The sequence below is a fragment of the Pelodiscus sinensis genome, chromosome 4 (genome assembly GCF_049634645.1).
Source record: "Pelodiscus sinensis isolate JC-2024 chromosome 4, ASM4963464v1, whole genome shotgun sequence".
Classification (NCBI taxonomy): Eukaryota; Metazoa; Chordata; order Testudines; family Trionychidae; genus Pelodiscus; species Pelodiscus sinensis.
This window is the reverse complement of record NC_134714.1, coordinates 84087845-84105775: the sequence shown is the minus strand read 5'-3', so window position 1 is coordinate 84105775 and position 17931 is coordinate 84087845. Positions and strand designations below refer to the sequence as shown.

At 46.3% G+C, this 17931-nt stretch overlaps 1 protein-coding gene across 3 annotated transcripts in view; it reads left to right on the top strand.

Moving 5' to 3' along the window:
• Positions 1 to 17931, top strand: part of AMBRA1 (autophagy and beclin 1 regulator 1) — a 224049-nt gene that overhangs the window by 190902 nt on the left and 15216 nt on the right. For all 3 annotated transcript variants that reach the window (XM_075927593.1, XM_075927595.1, XM_075927594.1), the window contains 2 exons: positions 10287 to 10379; positions 12833 to 13026. In XM_075927593.1, the coding sequence (XP_075783708.1) occupies positions 10287 to 10379; positions 12833 to 13026 (287 nt within the window). The remainder of the gene's footprint in view (positions 1 to 10286; positions 10380 to 12832; positions 13027 to 17931) is intronic.

Genomic DNA, 17931 nt, shown 5'->3' with positions numbered 1-17931 from the left:
GATATTTAATCCCTTAGAGGGTTTAAGCAGTTTGAACTGCCCTAAAGATTTTAACATCTTAGTAAGGTAACATAAGGGATCAAAGCAGCTTGAGCAGTGTTAGTCTAAGTCCATAATCATCTTAAACAGTTGAAACTTCACTAAGTCTTTGGAGTTGCTTAAACATTTCATTCATCTTATGAAGCTTAGTTTAAGGAGATCTCAAACTATATAAGTCTCATTCAAGGAACTTACATACTCCACATAGCAAATAGCTCCAGTGGAGAGAACTTGACAGTGGAGCTTATAAATGCCCTGACTTGAATAGCTTCACTTTTTGTTCAGGGGAGGTTTGGGCTGTGTTCAAACAGGGATGTAGCTTTTCTGGGTCTGGCAGTCTATTCATGGCATGTAGGGGTATGTCTAGACTACATGGTTCTGTCAATGGAGCGATGTAAACTAGTTTACCCGGCATAGTCAAAGAAGCGGGGATTTAAATAATCCCCGCTTCATTAAAATAAACATGGCCGCCGCGCTGTGCCAACGATCAACTGATCCGGCACAGCGCAGCAGTCTAGACACAGATCTGTCGGCTGGGGAAGCCTTTGCTGACCGATCCCTTATGCCTTGTGAAACGAGGTTTACAGGATCGGTCAGCAAAGGCTTCCCCAGCCAGTAGATCCACGTCTACGCTGCCGCGCCGTCGATGGAGCCATGTAGTCTAGACATACCATATGAGACATGAATTCAGATTCAGGACAAAGAAGTTCCCCTGATGTTCTCTGGTGGACCTGAAATACTACTTTTGGTCTGAAGCTCAGAGTGGCCTGGGTAAGCTCCAGGAAGAGCTAAACCTATAATTCTTCTTGGTAAGGAGAGTCAACACAAGCAAAAAAAAAGATGGTGAGGTCATGGCAGTACAAGGTACTCTCCCAGTCACAACACTCCTGGTCGTGACCCAAGACAACCTTTTGGCACTCTTGGCTATCATTGCTTAAGTCTCCTTTTTCAGCAGTTGCTGGGAAGAATCTGGTTCTTAATTCAGATTCTTCCTCCTGGGAAGTTCAGAGATGAAGTCTTCTTGCAGTCCATTTCCTTTCACAGTGCCACTCCATGATCCAGTACACCTATAATGTATTAATTTTAGGAGATTAATGTTGGGAGAAAAAAAGTTAGGGCCTGATAACCCTCCTGAGTCTGTCACAGTAACCTAGTAAACCAGCAGGAACTCTTCCACTCATGCACTTTCCCTGAGTATTGGTGTCTTGTGTGTGATTTTAAAGTCTGTCTCTTTACTGAGGTCCTTCTTATAGCCTGATTGGCAGATGCAGCATCCTAGCTAAAGAAGAGTGGCCGTGCTGTGCTGGGAAAGAGACTGAGGGTATGTCTACACTACAGAGTTTTGTCGGAAAAATGGCTGTTTTTCCAACACAACCTGAGTTATGTCCACACTGCAGTCGCGTTCTTCCAAAAGTAAATTGAAACAACAGGGGGCTTTTCCCAGCGTTGGTAATCCTCTTTCTATGAGGAAGAAGCATTTTTCTGAAAGAGCTCTTTCGAAAAAAGGCATATGTGGACGGGGAAGAGGGAGTTGTTTTGAAAGAAGAGGAAAGAGGAAAAAGCACAGCTGCCCTGGTAGCCACTCTGTCTGTAGTAATCACAGCTTAAATGCAAGATAGCATCCATTCAGTGTGGATGCTATCTTTCAAAAAAAGAGATTGCTTTTTTGATGTGCTTTTGTGTGTGGACACTCTCTTTCAGAAGATCTCTTCCAAAAAAGGTTCTTCCAAAAGAAGCCTGCAGTCTAGACATAGCCTGACTGAGATGTGTCTTTATTGACAACGCTGGTTTCTTGTTCCATGGCTGCAAGCCACTGGAGAAGAGCCAGTTTGAATGCCTAATGGTAGGCAGAAGGGGCTCATGTGATACCGTGCCTGCTATAAGATAGGATAATGTCACCAGCCATCCCATGTCTCTAGATTTATCATGATGACCTTGGTCAAGTGCCATGGTTTTGAACAGAGTCCACTCCCCTTTTTTTCCTTATCTTGCATGTTTCTACCGTCAATTACTATTGGGTCAGCTATCTTACAATAGTGTTAAGAGTTGAGTTGACTTCTTTCCTAAAGCAGGCATTGTTCTGCTTTGCAACCAAATAGTGATCAGATTGGAGTATCTGCACCTCAAGGAGAGCAGCAGGATGCCCTTTTCGGCACCACACCAAGCTGTGCCAACTTGTTGAGTTCTTTGGAATGTGGAATTTTGAGGAAAAGTAGCTGCTGGCAGTATAGGAATTTGCACTATAACAAATGCATCAGCTCCCCAGTCAAGCAAAGAGTGGCTTTCAACTACAACTCTAACTGGGGTGAACAGGTTAACATCAGGCTAGTATGGCCATTTAAATTTACATGGGTTTTAAATATGAAACTGTAAACCCCACTCTCCTCATGAGTTACCTTGTTAGAAATCCTCTTCTGTTGCCTCCAGAATTCATACCGAGGTTAGACTTGTGGGCTGCATCACAGGGACTCGTACCAAAAACATATCCATGTCAGTGATTTCTATATGTGAGATAGTATCTCTTTTCCCAAGTGTAAGTCATTGCTGTCTAGCGCGTCCGCTCTAGGAATCCCAGGTGTTGATTCCCTCCAGCTCTGTATCAGTCCAATGGTCCATCTTGCCTAGTGTGGCATCTTTCAGCAGTGACCATTGCCACATGCTTCAGAGGGAATGAACAGAACAGGACAACCATCAAGTGACCCTTCCTCTGTCATCAAATCCCAGCATCTGGCAATCAGAAGCTTCATGGCACCCAGAGCGCAGGATTGCATGTCTGACCATCTTCATTAATAGCTATTGATGGGTCTGGCCTCCATGAACTTAGCTAACTCTTTTTTGAACCTCTTTATACTTTTGGCCTTCACAGCAGCTTCTGGCAGTGAATTCCAGAGATTGTGTTGTGAGAAGAAATACTTCCTTTTGCTTGTTTGTTTTAAAATCTGTTGCCTATTAATTTCATTGGGTGACCCATGATTCTTGTGTTGTGTGAAGGAGTAAATAACTTCCCTGTTTACTTTTTCCATGCCATTCATGATATAGTCCTCTATCAAACCTCTTCCTCCCCTCCCCCCCCCCCAGTAGTTGCTCTACCAAGCTGAAAAGTCCTATCTTTTAAATCTCTCATCATAGGGAAGCTGATCTAAACTGTTAATTTTTGTTGGCCTTCATGGCACCTTTTTAATTTTCTTAATATATCAGTTTAGAGATGGGCTGACCAGAACTGCATAAAGTATTTGAAGAGTGGGCATACGATAGTTAGTCATAATGCCATTATTTATTTATAGATGTATATTTCCTGCCTCATTATCTATCCATTTCCTAATGGTTCCTAACATTCTGTTAGCTTCATGGATCAGTGTTCATGTTATGTTCCTCATCAGGACCTGGCTTGGGTCAGGGAAGCTAATGATAAAACCAGCAGCCAAAATTAGATGATGAATTCTGGTCACATGCCACCTGAGGCATATTGTGCATACACTAAGAGTGCTCCAGCACACGACCAGATGTTTTCAGAGAACTCCAAGATCTCTCTTGAGTAGTAACAGCTAATTTAGACCCCATCATTTTATATGTATAGTTGGGATTATGTCTTCCAATGTGCATTACTTTGCATTTATCAACATTTGAATTTCTTCTGCCATTTTGTTGCCCTGTCACCCAGTTTTGTGAGATCCCTTTGTAAGTCCTTGCATTGTGCTTTGGATTAAAATATCTTGAGTAATTTTGTATTGTCTTCACACTTTTCTACCTCACTGGATACCACTTTTCCCAGGTCTCAGTTTTCAGACTATCCCCTCAGGATCTGTACTATTCATTCCTACCATTTGTTTCTTTTAACCAGTTACTACTCTGTGAGAGGACCTTTCCTCTTTTCCCGATACTGTTTACTTTGCTTGAGAGCCTTTGATGAAGGACCTTGGATTTGTCTCTTTCTCTGTACAGCATCTGTCTCTGCACGGGTAACTAAATTTTATTGAAATAGAATAACACTAGAATCTATAATCCTTATCTGGACAGCTGCCAAGAGATCCAAACCTCTCAAGGATATGAAGTTGTACTGTCCAGCAATTCATAGGAACAAGCACAATGATTACTACACTGAAATGAGGTCTCTTACTCATCTTCTTCATAGGCAGGAGATAAAAGCTGATTGTGTGGAGTGCAGCTGGGAGCTGGGAGGAGCTTTTTATGGAGTACCAGAGAGGCAGGTTCTAGTGTTTCAGCTTTCCCAAACAAGAACAAAAAAATGTTGATTGATTAGTACAGTTCATTCCCTCACCCTGACAGGAGGCAGCATCATTTCTGGCATTTTCACAAGAAAAAGGGAGAGGTATTTTTGTCATGGAAATACACACCACCTAATAATTATCTTAAAAATTACAAAATGATGACACTTGATGGTGGATTTCTGAAACTGGCTTAAGATCAGATACTTTTGTAGCAAGAGACATGCTTTTGCAGTGGGAAAGCCAGTTTCATCCTACTCTGTTCTATATGGGTTGGGTCTGTCTCAGGTTTACCTTCGGTGGGCTCTTTTCAGATCTCACAACCAAGTAGCTTCAGGCTAGGTTGGAATTTAGATGAGGAATCCTCCTAGAGGCTACAGGAAGTGGCATTGGTGGCCATGAATTAACTGAATACTGCCTTTGAAGGCAGTGCTAAACTGGGATTATTCTGGGTTTCAGTGAGGTGCGAGTTTGTCCCTGACCAGTGTTCCCTCTAAGCTGCGTGGCCAGACAGCACTGCGTGGCAGGCCAGGGACTCAGGACTTGTACACGGAGCTGCCTGGCTGGGGGAGGGCACATCTCCCACAGCTACAGCAGCAGCTCCCTGCTGAGGACTGAACAGTGAGTCTCTCCCAGCCCACAGGGACACATTCCCCTGCCAGGCAGCTCTATTCACAAATCCTGAGCCCCTGGCAAGGCAGGGCTCATGAAGCAGCCATGGGACTGTGCTGCCCTGCAGCCTAGAGGGAACACTGTCCCTGACCATTTCTTGTATTTCACTTTAACTTTAAGGTATTTGGGTTGGTTTGAAATGAAAGACATATAAGCATTCTTGTGACAAGCATTATTTCCAGGGTCCATAAGATGAGCTCTTTGAAACATGATCCCCCTTGCAATGGGCTGAGCATGCTTAGCAAGAAGACGACCTCTCCATAATCACTCCTGCCATCACACTGATTAGCTTCCCTGCACTGGCAAGGCTTTAAGCATTGTTGGCCTAGTTCCATTCGTTACCAAGCTCCCTCTATGGGTATCTGCCTGCTGGAGGTTTTTGTCCCTGATGACCTCACGCTAGGATGGATGTTGGACTTGTCCTGGGGCAGCTCTCTTGTTAAATTCTTTTTAAGCCAATGAAACAAAGAGCTCAATCTATGCAGCTTAACACAGAGAAGATTAAGGGGAGGCTTGATCACCATCCGTAAATAGCTACGTAGGGAACAAATATTTGATAATGGACTGTTTGGTCTAGCACAGAAAAGTATAACGTGATCGATCCCTTGGCTGGAAGTTGAAGCCAGACAAACTGAAACTGGAAATAAGGTATTTAGTGGTGAAGGTAATTAACAGCTGGAACAATTTACCAAGGGTCAGGGTGCGTTCTCCATCACTGATCATTTTAAAATCAAGACTGGATATTTTTCTAAAAGCTCTGCGCTGGGTATTATGTTGGGGAAGTCCTGGGCCTGTGCTGTACAGATCAGATTACATGAGCACAATGGATCCTGTCTGGTCTTGGTGTGGATAGATGGTGAGTGTTCCATTTTCCCCCTTACTAATGGCAAAATCAGTCAAGTGTTTCTATGAGACTGGAGTACAGTATTGGTTTCTTCTGTCACCCATCTCGCATGCAGTGTAGATAGGCATGAATTAAATAGAGCAGAACTAGTGAGGACACAAGAACACTGGTAGGACTTTGCTGTGGGGATGTTCACTTTTGGGTTAGGCTAATCTGGGTGCCAGTCACTGGGTTAATGCTAAAATGAGACATAGTTATGATGGTCAGGGCAAAACAGGTGGCCCCTTTGTGTAAGAATATTGCCCAGACTTCGTGCCATTTTCCTGTACTTGGACCAGGATACCAGGTTCTCACAAAGATCCCAGTATGCCTTGCCCTGTTTGAAATCTAGAGACCCTTTGGACTCTAAATTGAGTCCAAAAAGTCTGAATGATTATTTTTTAATAATCTAGCACTACACTTTTCATAGCACATTGGAGAGAGAGAAGTCAGTCCTTGTTCTGAGGAATGTACAGTCTGTGGCAGACAGAGAGAGGGTCGGAGAGAACCTGGCAAAGTATGGAATAAAGTTTGTGTCAGATGACTCCAGCACCCTGATGATACTTTTTAGAATAGCCTGAGTTGTGGTGAGATGGAGGAATAGCTAGCCCAGGGAAGGCAAAAGGAGAGCAGCTTTGGTGGCTGGTATATTGGATTAGAGTGAGTGGATGGCACTCATCAGTTTCCTGGCCTCCTGTTGGGCTCTCTAGGGGTATGTCTACACTACTCCGCTAGTTCGAACTCGTGGAATGAGGAGTAACGGTAGTTTGAACTAGGAAGCCTAGTTTGAACTACCTAGTTCGTGCCGCGTATAGCCGCGCGGCACAGGATTCGAACGAGCGGGGATTTAAAAATGGCGGAGCCCCGCTTATGCAAATGAAGCCCGGGAAATTCAAATCCCGGGCTTCATTTGCAAGTGCGGTATGCCTACATTACCCTCCTAGTTCGAACTAGGAGGGTAGTGTAGACATACCCTAACTGAAAACCTAGAAACCAGGTCAGAGCATGTCCTGAATGAAGAGGGAAAAGGGAATCACACTTCCACAGATAATAAAATCAAATGGACTCTGCTTTGTCCTGCTTGTCAGAATTCCCAGAGCCAGTGAAGGAGGTAAGAAGCTGATGATTTCCACAGGCTCCTCTCTCCGGGGAATGAAAACAAAAGGCTGCAGCCCTCTGGCAGTTAATGAGTAGTTAACAGGAGCATGGCAGCAAGAGCTTAGTTGATAAATGCTATTATTTAAGACCTGCATATTAAGTAATGTATTCAATGGTTATTGATTTCTCTGTCCAGGGAAAGGGGCAAGCTGATAGCATGAAGTTAGAACGGACCTTCCCATGCAACACATGGGGAGCTGAAAGAGCTCTGGCTAAAGGGCAGGGGGAAGAATGGGGAGGAGAGTTGTAATCCTGCTTTCTCTTAAATGTGCAGGGCGCACAACCTGGCTGTGGTGTTGCTGTGATAGCAGTGAGCAGCTGGATTAGATCCCTTTCTAAGAAGTGAGCATGCAGGAGGCAGGGAGCCACATTCACTGTGCAGCTGGGAAACTGAACAGCTGGTGTGGAGAGGGGAGCAAGTAGGGTGTTAACTACCCCAGAACCTGCACCAGGGCAACACTGAAATCGTGTATCTCCAGTTTGGAGATGTTAAGGCAGTTGGCATGCATCCCTAAGGAAGAGTTGCAGCCTCATGGGCTGTTGTGGGAACTGTGTGCTTTTGGGGACAAAGGCAGCTTGGGCCTAGCACAGCCCTACTGGCCAGCAGTCTCAAATGCCAAATGTCAGTGCTTTGGAGAAGATTTTACTCTGAGAGCTGATAGGCTTTCATTCCTAGGGAATGCTGCTGCCTCGTAGGCTGAGTTGTCACACTTTGCTGTCTCAGTGTATCAGGCAGAGCGCTGAGGGGGATTGGTGAGTTTCTTGTGATGGGTTGCCAAGTGATGGGTTGCCATCTGTCAATAAATTCTGAAGAGTGTGGAGAGCCTTGTTTCTGTGGCAGCTGCTTTCACATGGACATAATGTTGTAGGACTAGCTCAGTGGAAAATGTGATGACCGATCACGTTGTGCAGATTCTATGCATAGTTGTGTTTGACCTTTTTTGCATTTGCTCCTGAACTAGTCATTCATGTTTTGCTGATCCTGGTTCTCCAACACACACAGCTCTGCTATAATACTTCTTAATCCTCTCCTGAAGCCGTCCTGCTATTCCAGTCCTTTACTTTGTATACTACTCTGCTGATGCACCTCACTCTTGATCTCCAGTCTCCTCACTAATCCAGTACTAGGCCATTGCTGTTAGTCATGCATTCAGAGAGCTCTGTCAGTGCACTTGAGAATGAATTGGTTATATACCATTTATCATGGGCCTATCCTGGACTAGACTTTCCCAAACTTTGGCCTGGATAAATATCTATTTTGAACTAGATTGAGACTTTCCTTTGTGATGTATATTAGATGCGAACCCAGGTCTGCAGATAACCAGCTTCTTTCCTTCCTCTCAGACCTCTAGTGTTAACAAGCTGAATTCTCCTGCTCTGCAGTGGTTCATAGTAGCCTGGTGGTGCCTTCTGGCCCTTTGCATCGTGTGTCACTATATCTTTAGTTTTACATTGTCTGCCCTTTTAAGAAGCCTTTCTCTCCTTACACAGCTCACCAAGCGCCACACACTCTCCCAAGCAACTTGCTGACTGAGCTTGGCTGCCTCTCAGAGCTCTTGGGAGCAGTGCATTTCCTGCTCTGTGCTGTGGGAGGCTCAGCTGCTCCCTGCTTCTACAGCACATATTCTAGGGTGCCTTGAATACATGTGCAGTTGTAGCTCTTGAGATAATTTTTCTCACTTTATACCCAATGTCTGCAGGATAGGAGCAGCACCTGAGGCCTCTTCCCTCAGTCTCCTAAGTGAACTAACAATAGCAGCATTTTGTGACATTCCTAGACATAGCAGTCTTTCAGCAACCAAGCAATGTGGCTGCTGAGATCCCTGCTAGGCACCAGTGCTGTTCACTACATACCTAGCTCCAGAGAAAGGACCCACTTACATTTCTCCAGACCCAGAGTGAATAATGGAGCAGTGTGAATGATACACATGCGCATCCCTCCCAGTGCCCCCTTCACAGACATGTTAGACATGACAAAGGTCCATTTGGTCCTATCTAGTCTGCCTCTTGGGCCAGGATTAGTCTGTCTGTATCAAACCTATTCTGTGGGTAGGGCAAAGTTACATTTGTGATCTAAGAACCTGAGCTACATCCATCCTTATTCCAAAGAAGACCTTCCAGTGCCAACGAGATGTTTGAACTAAGATTTATGAGTAGAAGGAAAGACCCTTGTATAATCACTAAATTTTAGTATTGAGGAATTGTTAGCATTGCTTGGTGGAGTTAAATGCTGCCACACACCTGTTAGATAAGTGCTTTTTCTGCCCTTTATGTATTTGGCCACGTGGATGTATAGTAACCTGACTAGCAAACAGTTGTGGTAAACGCATTTATGGCTGTGCCTGCATTATTTGGAAATCTGGCCTGTGGAGGGGCCTTTCAGAGCTAATACACCATTGAAAGAAGGGGGGGCAGTTCACTATTCTCTGGCTCAAGATACATCTGAAGCTGAAGATGTAATTTCCAACTCTGATCAATGTATATGCCCTAGCTTAGGTTGAGCTAGAGCACTGAAAGCAACCGTGTATGTGTAAAAAACAATGAGGAGTCCTGTGGCACCTTAAAGACTAAAAGATGTATTTGGGCATAAGTGTTTTTGGGTAAAACCCACTTTGTCAGATGCAGTGTGGCAGCAGGCACAGAGGGCTAGCCATTTGAATATTTATGGTGGGCCTCTTGACAGAACTGCATATGGGCAGCTAATCAATGCATACACTAATATTTTTAGTGCACTTGCTCAGTCTAAATTAGTGCATGAGCATCTACCTGACCTGGGAATTACACCTTTAGTTCACAGTGCAGAGTAGGGATGTTAAATTGCATTTGTTTAGTGTCTGGGACCAAGCGCAAGCTTCCCCCCCTCCTCCCGTGGAGACAGCTCCCCCCAGCACCAGCTCTTGCCCCTGCCCTTGCTGCCTCTCTGATAGAGGCAGCAGATGTGGGGGAAGCAACTAGTCAAGTCACTACTCAACTGCCCGATACACATGTGCTTATTGGGTAGTTGACTAGTCGCTTACATCCCTAGTGCAGAGATGCTCTAACAGCACTCTGTGATTGGAAGAGTCTTTGCAGCAATAAGCCCTAAAAATGTTCAGTTAAATTGGGCAGGATCTGGGCCTGTCCTGGGGTCCCGTTGAACACCTTCTCTGCATTAGGAACAGACACCCTTATTGCAGATGGTTATGGTTGCTCAACCAAGCTGGGTGGGTATGTTAGACAAGTGCTGAGCACTGCCGTGCATTGCAGCCAGTAGGGGGCTTACATGGAACAGTCTCCCCTTCTAATGTTTTCCCCCTTTGGTATTTCAGGGCCTTAAACTCTGGTGTTGAGTACTACTGGGACCAGCTGAATGAAACTGTCTTCACTGTGCATTCCAACAGCAGAAGCACCGAGCGGCCTGGGTGAGTCTCAGGGAGAGGGGTTAGAAGCAGGCAATCAGGATGCTCCCTGTCAGGTTTACTGCAGTTGACAGTGCTGCATGTCTGTACTTTACGCCTGCCTCCCTTCCCACTGGCATCATTAGATGCACAACTTCTCTCTCGACACTGCCCAGCCAATGCCAGCTGGCACACCTGTAGCAGTAATATTCAGTGCCCTGAGGTGCAGACTACAGTACTGAAGTACATCTATCACCTATGGCCTCTCCTGTAGTTGTACTGCCGGTCCTCGAGTTACGAACGGTCGATTTACGACCATTCGCATTTACGACCAAACCTTCCATTAAGCGGTCGTAAAGGCAGTCCCCAAGTTACAAACACAACTCGCGCTTATGAACAGCGCAGTCGCAATGTAACTCAATGGGGTCCAACTTATGAACATTTTGAGTTACAACCAAGTGTTTGTTCCGTAACCCGTTTGTAACTTGGGGACCGGCTATACCCTTAAGCAAAGTGCTGGGGAACCTGAGGTGGCTCACAATATGAAAAGTGCTGTGTAAAATAAATGGGTCAGCTATAGGCAAAGATAAATCCACTAAAGAGCTCCAGTAACCAGAAATTGAAGCTTCAGGGGGTAGCTGAGTTAGTCTGTATAGGATAAACTTAAAAAACAACAAACGGTCTGGTAGCACTTTATAGACTAACAAAACATGTAGATGGTATCATGAGCTTTCGTGGGCACAGCCCACTTCTTCAGATGACTGGCGGATAGTGCCATAATGACTTGCATCCCTTTCTTTTTGGCCACAGGAACAGTTGTTCCTTTATAACAAATTCTAGAGCTAGAGTCCCCCATATTCCAAGGTGTATGTCATAGGAAGACAGGATCAATGGGGAATCCCAGTCCCATCTGTCCAGTGATGCACACAATACCTGAAATATGGGAGAAGGGCCCTCTCTATCTTCCTACCCCAGTGAGAGGCACTCCTTCCCCCAGGCTATCCAACTGATATCTGAACTCCAGATATAAACTGAAGCTTGGAATATAGTTCTGTACAAGTTCCCAGTCAGACTGCAGGGATGGAGAAGAGAGATGCTGTCCCTCTTCTGTAGGGAAGGGATGGAGAACTTTTTTGGGGTCAGGGGCCAGTGACCCACAGAGAAATCAGCGGGGGCCACACAAGTGAGAAGCAAAAAACCAAAAGGGGGGAAAAAAAAAGACTCTCACTGATGTGACCCCTGACTGAGAAGGAGAAAGACATTCCCGACCTTCCCCTCACACACCAGAGCCTAGGCAGGCCCAAGCTAGTAGATTTTGTGTGCTCCAGCCCAGCTTCAGTGGGGCGGCTGAGGGACTAGAGCACCATGTTGGGCTCTCTAGTGCTGAGGAGGAGTTCCGCGCCTCAGCATCCAAGCAAGCCGAGGGCTACATCCAGCCCCTGGGCCTTAGGTTCCCCACCCCCTACTGTAGGATGTTATCCTCTGCAACTAGGTGGAGCTCTTTCCCCTCTTTAGTCACTGGGTAATTCTCTTTGTGTCTTAATTTTACTGGAGTGTGATGTGCATGTTGGAAAAATCCAGACTTCCCCTTTCTCTCTCCCGAGGGCTGTGGATGCCAGAGCAGGACAACCGCTTTTAGAAACCTCTGGTTCTTGTTGGTGGCCAGGGCAGTTGGGTGGGTTCAGAACATCAAAAAAATACAGAGCTTTAAACATAATATCAGCCATGTGGTGAGGTGCTTTTGAGACCCCTTATGCACTCTCAAGATAGGCAGCCATAGGGCAGTGCAGGGAAGAGTCCCTGTCCATCCACCTGGGATGCTTTGACATACCAACTATTTGTTTCTGAAGGTAAAATAATAAGCCTCACGTCCAGTCCTACTATCATTTTCACTGGAGAGAGGGGAATTGGCTGGCCCAGCCATCATGGGCTGAAACACATGCTAGAGGGGAGCTAGTGTGTGATGCTGACCAACCGAGAGTATGAAGTGAGGGAAGCAATACAGATTATACACTCGGGAGCAGAAATCCTGCTTTGTAAATCATCTGGACACCAGACCCATCTGCTGATCTTGAGAAGGGTTCAATAAATGTATGATCCAGAGCTGCTTGCTGCAGTTCCTGTTCAATTTAGTAACTCCAAAGGCCTAAAGACTTGGTGGCATTGCTGGTGTGTTCATGACTATCAAACCACCATGCAGCCTATGGAGAGGAAGTATTGAGTGAAGAACCCTATGACAAGGCTCCAGAATGATTTAACACTGAGCAGAAAGTCTCATGAGCAGCAAACCAAAGCGGGATTCCTAGCATCAGTGCCATTCTTCTCTGTTTGCAAAACAGTTAATTTAGACTACCAGATACCTGGTTAGGATGTAGAGAGGAGAGCGAGCGGGATGCTGTTGTGTTCCTAGGGACATAAGAGGCTGAGCTGTCAAGTCCCCCATTGCTCCTGGTTTATTTGTTTGTGTCTCTCTTCAGAACAAGCAGAGCCACATGGAGAACGGACAGAGACATGGGCCTAATGAATGCCATAGGCCTGCAGCCTAGAAACCCCACCACCTCGGTGACATCCCAGGGCACCCAGACCCTGGCTCCTTTGCTGCAGAATGCAGAGACTCAGACAGAGAGGGAGGTACAGGAGCCAGGTGCTGCCGCCTCAGGAACTGGAGAAGGTAAGGGCTGGGGCAGCATTCTCTCTTTGACACAGCCACCTTGTGTTTGCCAACTGAGTGACAGGGAGCTCACACACAGCATTCTGGTGACTCATGAATCCCTTGTGATGCTGATATCGCCAGCATCTATCTGCAAAGAGGTATCTACAGTTATCCTCTAAAGTGAGGCCCTGCTGGGGTGGCACCAGGATCTAGGCCTTGACAGTTATAAGGTTCTTGTTTCTACTGAGGGTTATTTTACCTACCTGAGGTACTTTCTTCCTCTTGGTCCGCACTTGCCAGCTCTCCATCAGCTGGACCTCTGCTTCAATGCTCTAGAGAGAGCTTCTTTCTGAACATTGTTCCTGGTAAATCAGCTCCTTCGGGTGTAGCTTCTGCAGGCATCTCCCTGCTCCCCTCCCAGAATGAAAGAATTAATAGTACTAAGATTTTTCACCCTACCAGAATTTAGCTAGGCTTCTCTTACCCAACCCTTCACAGGCTGATTATACTTTCTGTTGTCCTGTTGCCAGGACAAATCCTCTACTTCAGGGGCCAGCACCCTACGGCATGCATACCATAAGTGGCACGTGAGCTGATTTTCAGTGGAATGCGGGGCAGGAGCTCAGCCCTGCCCCTCCGCCCCCTCCCGGCGCAGCTGCTGGAGAGTCTTCCCTCTTCCCTGCAGCAGGGAGGAGGCAGCACTGGGCCTGAGGCTCCTCAGCAGCACCTCTGGCCCCGGACCACATGGCTGTGGCAGCAGCATCTCCAGGGCTGTACCTGGACAGCGTGGCTGTGGCAGCAGCGCCTCCAGGAGCCGGCCTGGGACCGCATGGCCACAGCAGCGGCGCGTCCCTGGGCTGGCCCAAGACCATGTGGCCAGCTTCCAGGGACAGTCTGGGCAGTGTGGCTACAAGAAGGTCACAAAGCCAGGTTAAGCGTCCCCTCTCATGCCCAGATCCCCACACCGCAGTCCCCCTTACTCACTCCCCTGTCCCCTGCCAAGATCCCGCACCTCCAGTTTGCTCTGACACCCTCCCTTGTTCCTGCACTCTCCCTGCTGGCCAGACACCCTACCTCCATCCTGCATCCTCCCCCCCGGCCTTGCTGGACACCTACCCCCACCCTGCTCCTGCAGCCACCATTGTTCCTGCACCTTCCCTCCTGACCACACACTGCACCCTCCCTTGCTCCTGCTCCCTCCACTTGGCCCTACTTCTGCACCCTACCTCCCGCCCAGACCTTGCAACCTTTCCCCCTTCTGCACCCGACCTCCCTCCAGATCCTGTACCCCATACCTATCCCACTCGCTGGCAGCCCTGTCCCGTACATTTGAACCCCTCATTTCTGTCCCTCTCCCAGAGCCTAAGGAGGTCCATAAAATCCAGTAACTTTGGCACTCCAGAAAAGTAAATCTGTCCTATGGGAAACCCTGAACATCAGTCCTCCCTGTCCCTTCCCCTCGCCCCATGAGGCTGGAGCACCAGAGGAGTGAGTTATCTCCATTGAGGGCCACATCAGTGAGGGTTGGGGAGTTTTGGAGGAGTTTTTTTGCTTCTCATTTGTGTGGTCCCCAACTGATTTTTTTCTGTGGGTCAATGACTCTGACCCAAAAAGGTTCCTCATCCCTGCCATAAATAAAACATTTAAAACTTTTGTGTTGGACATAAATTAATATTTTACTTTATTTAAATTGAAGTTTGATAAACTAACCTGAGAGTGTTAAAAAGCTTAATCTCTTTATTTAAATTAAACCTTTCTCCCTAGCTGCAGCTGGTTCAGAAAATACCTGCTCCTGCTCCCTCCCCCTTCTCCCCCTGACACACAGATTTGTGACTAGGTTAAATCTTGGCATTCCACTTCTGAAACGTTGCCGACCCTTGCACTAGTGCTACTTTATAATCACAGCTCCAAGAGAGGACTTGTGTATTTGCCTTGATTTGGGTTGCACAGGGGCTGTGGTGGCTGCATTAATGCTTCAATGAAAATCCAGCTGAACTTCTCAAGAACATCTCCAGCTCTTTCCAGGTAAGGAGGAGATGTGTTTGTAGTGTGTGACAAGGCCAGAGATGGAAATTTCCAAGATGCAGTTTCTCTATGATGAAGAACATACTTCAGAGCTGTTCTAGGTACCTCTAGTATCAGGGTTAAAAGCTCTCATGTTCCCAGCTTGTAGCTTGGGAATTCTGACTAGAGTATCTCTCCTATGAGGAAAAGTATCGGTGTGATTCAGAGGAGGTAATTCTGAGTGCATTTAGGTTCATGACAAAGTTTATGCTATGGAAACAGCTCTGTGAACTATGCCTGTTTGTTTTGCAGCTGAGATAACTGCCTGTTTGTGGCCTGTGCCCTTCCACTGTAGCCAGCAGTCAGTGTGTGATACACACATTTGCACTACTCTAGTCTTGACATTTCAGTTTGGAATCAATTAAGTGGGAAATGCCCTCTTGATCTGAGAGTGGCTTCCAGGTGGCCTGGCTCAGTGGGATCAGAATTAATCTCTTGGGAGAATCTGTGCAGTTAAGGGCATGTGAACCAGGCTGGAAGCTACACAGGCTGGGAAAATGCCAAACTTATGGGAAGGATAATCCTGTTCCCTTTGCTGTATCTGACATGGTGCCTAAGAAAAGCAAGTAGAGGGAAAACCATTGATACACTGACAAATGAAGATTGGTGGATGTGCAGATTGTGGGACCCTTAGTATCACAAAGCAGTGACCGGAAGTATGGGGCTGCTTTAGGAGTCACTTGTCCTTATTTCTCCATGAAACCAGTGCATTTCTCCAGCCTTCCTCTCCCCTATTGCTGGTCAAGCTGTGGGCTTGATTTCATTTCCATTTTAAAACAGGTTTTCAGTCTCCAGACACAGAGACTGGTTTGTGATCAGCCTCTAACCAGTCTCAAAAGAGATTCTCTTTGCTAAAGTCTTGGGCACACTAGCTCTAGAGATTGGACATACTGAAGAAATCAGACGGGCTAAGCTGGCTCAGTAGGGAGCATTGAAAAAGTGTGCTGAGGAGGTGAGTGCAGGAAAGAGCTTGCCCTAGATAGGTCTGTCTGCATGGGCAAGGAGGCAGTTAAGAGGAGGGTTCTGGGAGTCACATATTCTCCCTAGTGGTTCAGGCTTCTATTTGCAGGTCCTTGTCAAGTGGGCAGTTTGGTTTTGAGACTCCGGTTAGAAATTCTCACCTACTTTCAGGTGCACAAGCTCCCAGAGCAGGCACAGTTCCCCCGTAAGTCTAAAATACCGGGTGTGCGAGAGCCTGAGCCTCTCCTCTTGTTCATGTGGTGGCCCCACCTTGCAGTGCCCACTTTGAGGATGCCACAATTCTGTCTCTTTGAGAAGAGTGTGTAAAAATGTCCCTTCTGCCTTTTGTGGGCTGGCAACATGGCCTCATGGGCTTTATTGCTGGCTTAGCCCCTGGCTCGCTTTGGGCAAATCTCTTCACCTGCAAAATGAACCAACTCCTCTGCCTGCCAAGGGTGGGTCTGAGGAAGTAAATTCATTGTGGCATTGAAGGAGGCACTAGAGATGGGCAGAGTATTATTCTGCAGTGGAGCTTATTGATTCATTGCTTTGCCTAGCAGCAGAAGCTTACCAAGGTCCAAGAGCAGCTCAGAACATAGGAGCACCTTAACTATAAGCCTAGCCCATCAAAAGGCCCCAAAAAGCTGAAATTCAGGCCATTTCCTCTCCCAAGCACTCATGGCCCAGACTCCTCTGAAATAAAAATGGTTTGGATATAGACTCTCTTCCTTGGCTCCTCTGTGACTGTCACCCCAGTTTGTACTGTCATGTTCTGGGGTATAATCCAGACCAATGTCACTGCCTGCCCTGTAACCCTGAGTTGCCTGCCACTGTAGCTTTCTTGACTGGGTGCTTCTAGCCAGCATACATGCATGCGCTGAATATCTGTGTGTTAAGCAGATTTAAAGCTCTGATTTCAGCTCTGATTTAAAGCTCTGATTTCAGCAGCCTGCATGTTTACACCTCTGGCTCACGCTGGCATCCACCAGGCTTGATTACACATGGCAAGTTGACACCAACATCATGCTTCCAGATTTTCCCCTAGTCCTGTGCTCCACATTTCCAGCATCAGAGATACTAAGGTTTGTTTGTTTCTTTAAAAATACAATACCCAGCAGTTTGCTACATTAAATGGAGTTAACATTGACCGTAAGTCAAACACAGCACTGAATTGGTTTAAATTAAAAGTATACCAAGTTTAGTAACAAAAGAAAGAAGATTTGGAGATGGTTACAAGCAAACAGAAATGAAAAATGCTTTCTAGAGATTAAGACTTGAACAAAGTGTGTAGCTTGTTTTGTTAAGGGAAGATTCTGTCACTGCTTTTCAGCAAGATGTCTGACCAACTCCTCTGGTCTGCATCTCCAACAAAGTCCAAAGTGTTCAGTTCCTCTGTTGTCTTAGGTGAAAGATCATTTGGGGTTCCTTGCCTCTCTTTATAGTTCAGTAAATCTTTCAAATGTATGCTTCAGAAGGCTGCCTCCCAAAATAAAGTTCATTCAAGCTGTGAGGAAGGTGATAAGGAAGTTTTCATGCTGGTCTCTCTTCCCCACTGGTGTTTGCTAAAATGAAGATTGATCTGTTCCTGCAGGTTCCTTCCCCTGCCATTACAATTGCCAATTTTGGTTGAATGTATTCCTGGAGATTTCATCTCATGACCTAATCTTTAATTCCTGGGAACTCCAGGCCAATCTTGAAGGGTTGGCAACCCTGCCTGCCATGATGCTGAGGCGTAATCTCCCCTTGTTGGCTCCATGATGCTGTTTACTTTCTATATAAATTGCAGGGCTGTTGTCTATTAATGTACTTTGGGAATACCTTTGTTGGGGGCGGGGTAATGTTAGCCCTGCCTGTCACACACTTAATGTAATCTCTATATGTTTGTAATTTTGAATTTCT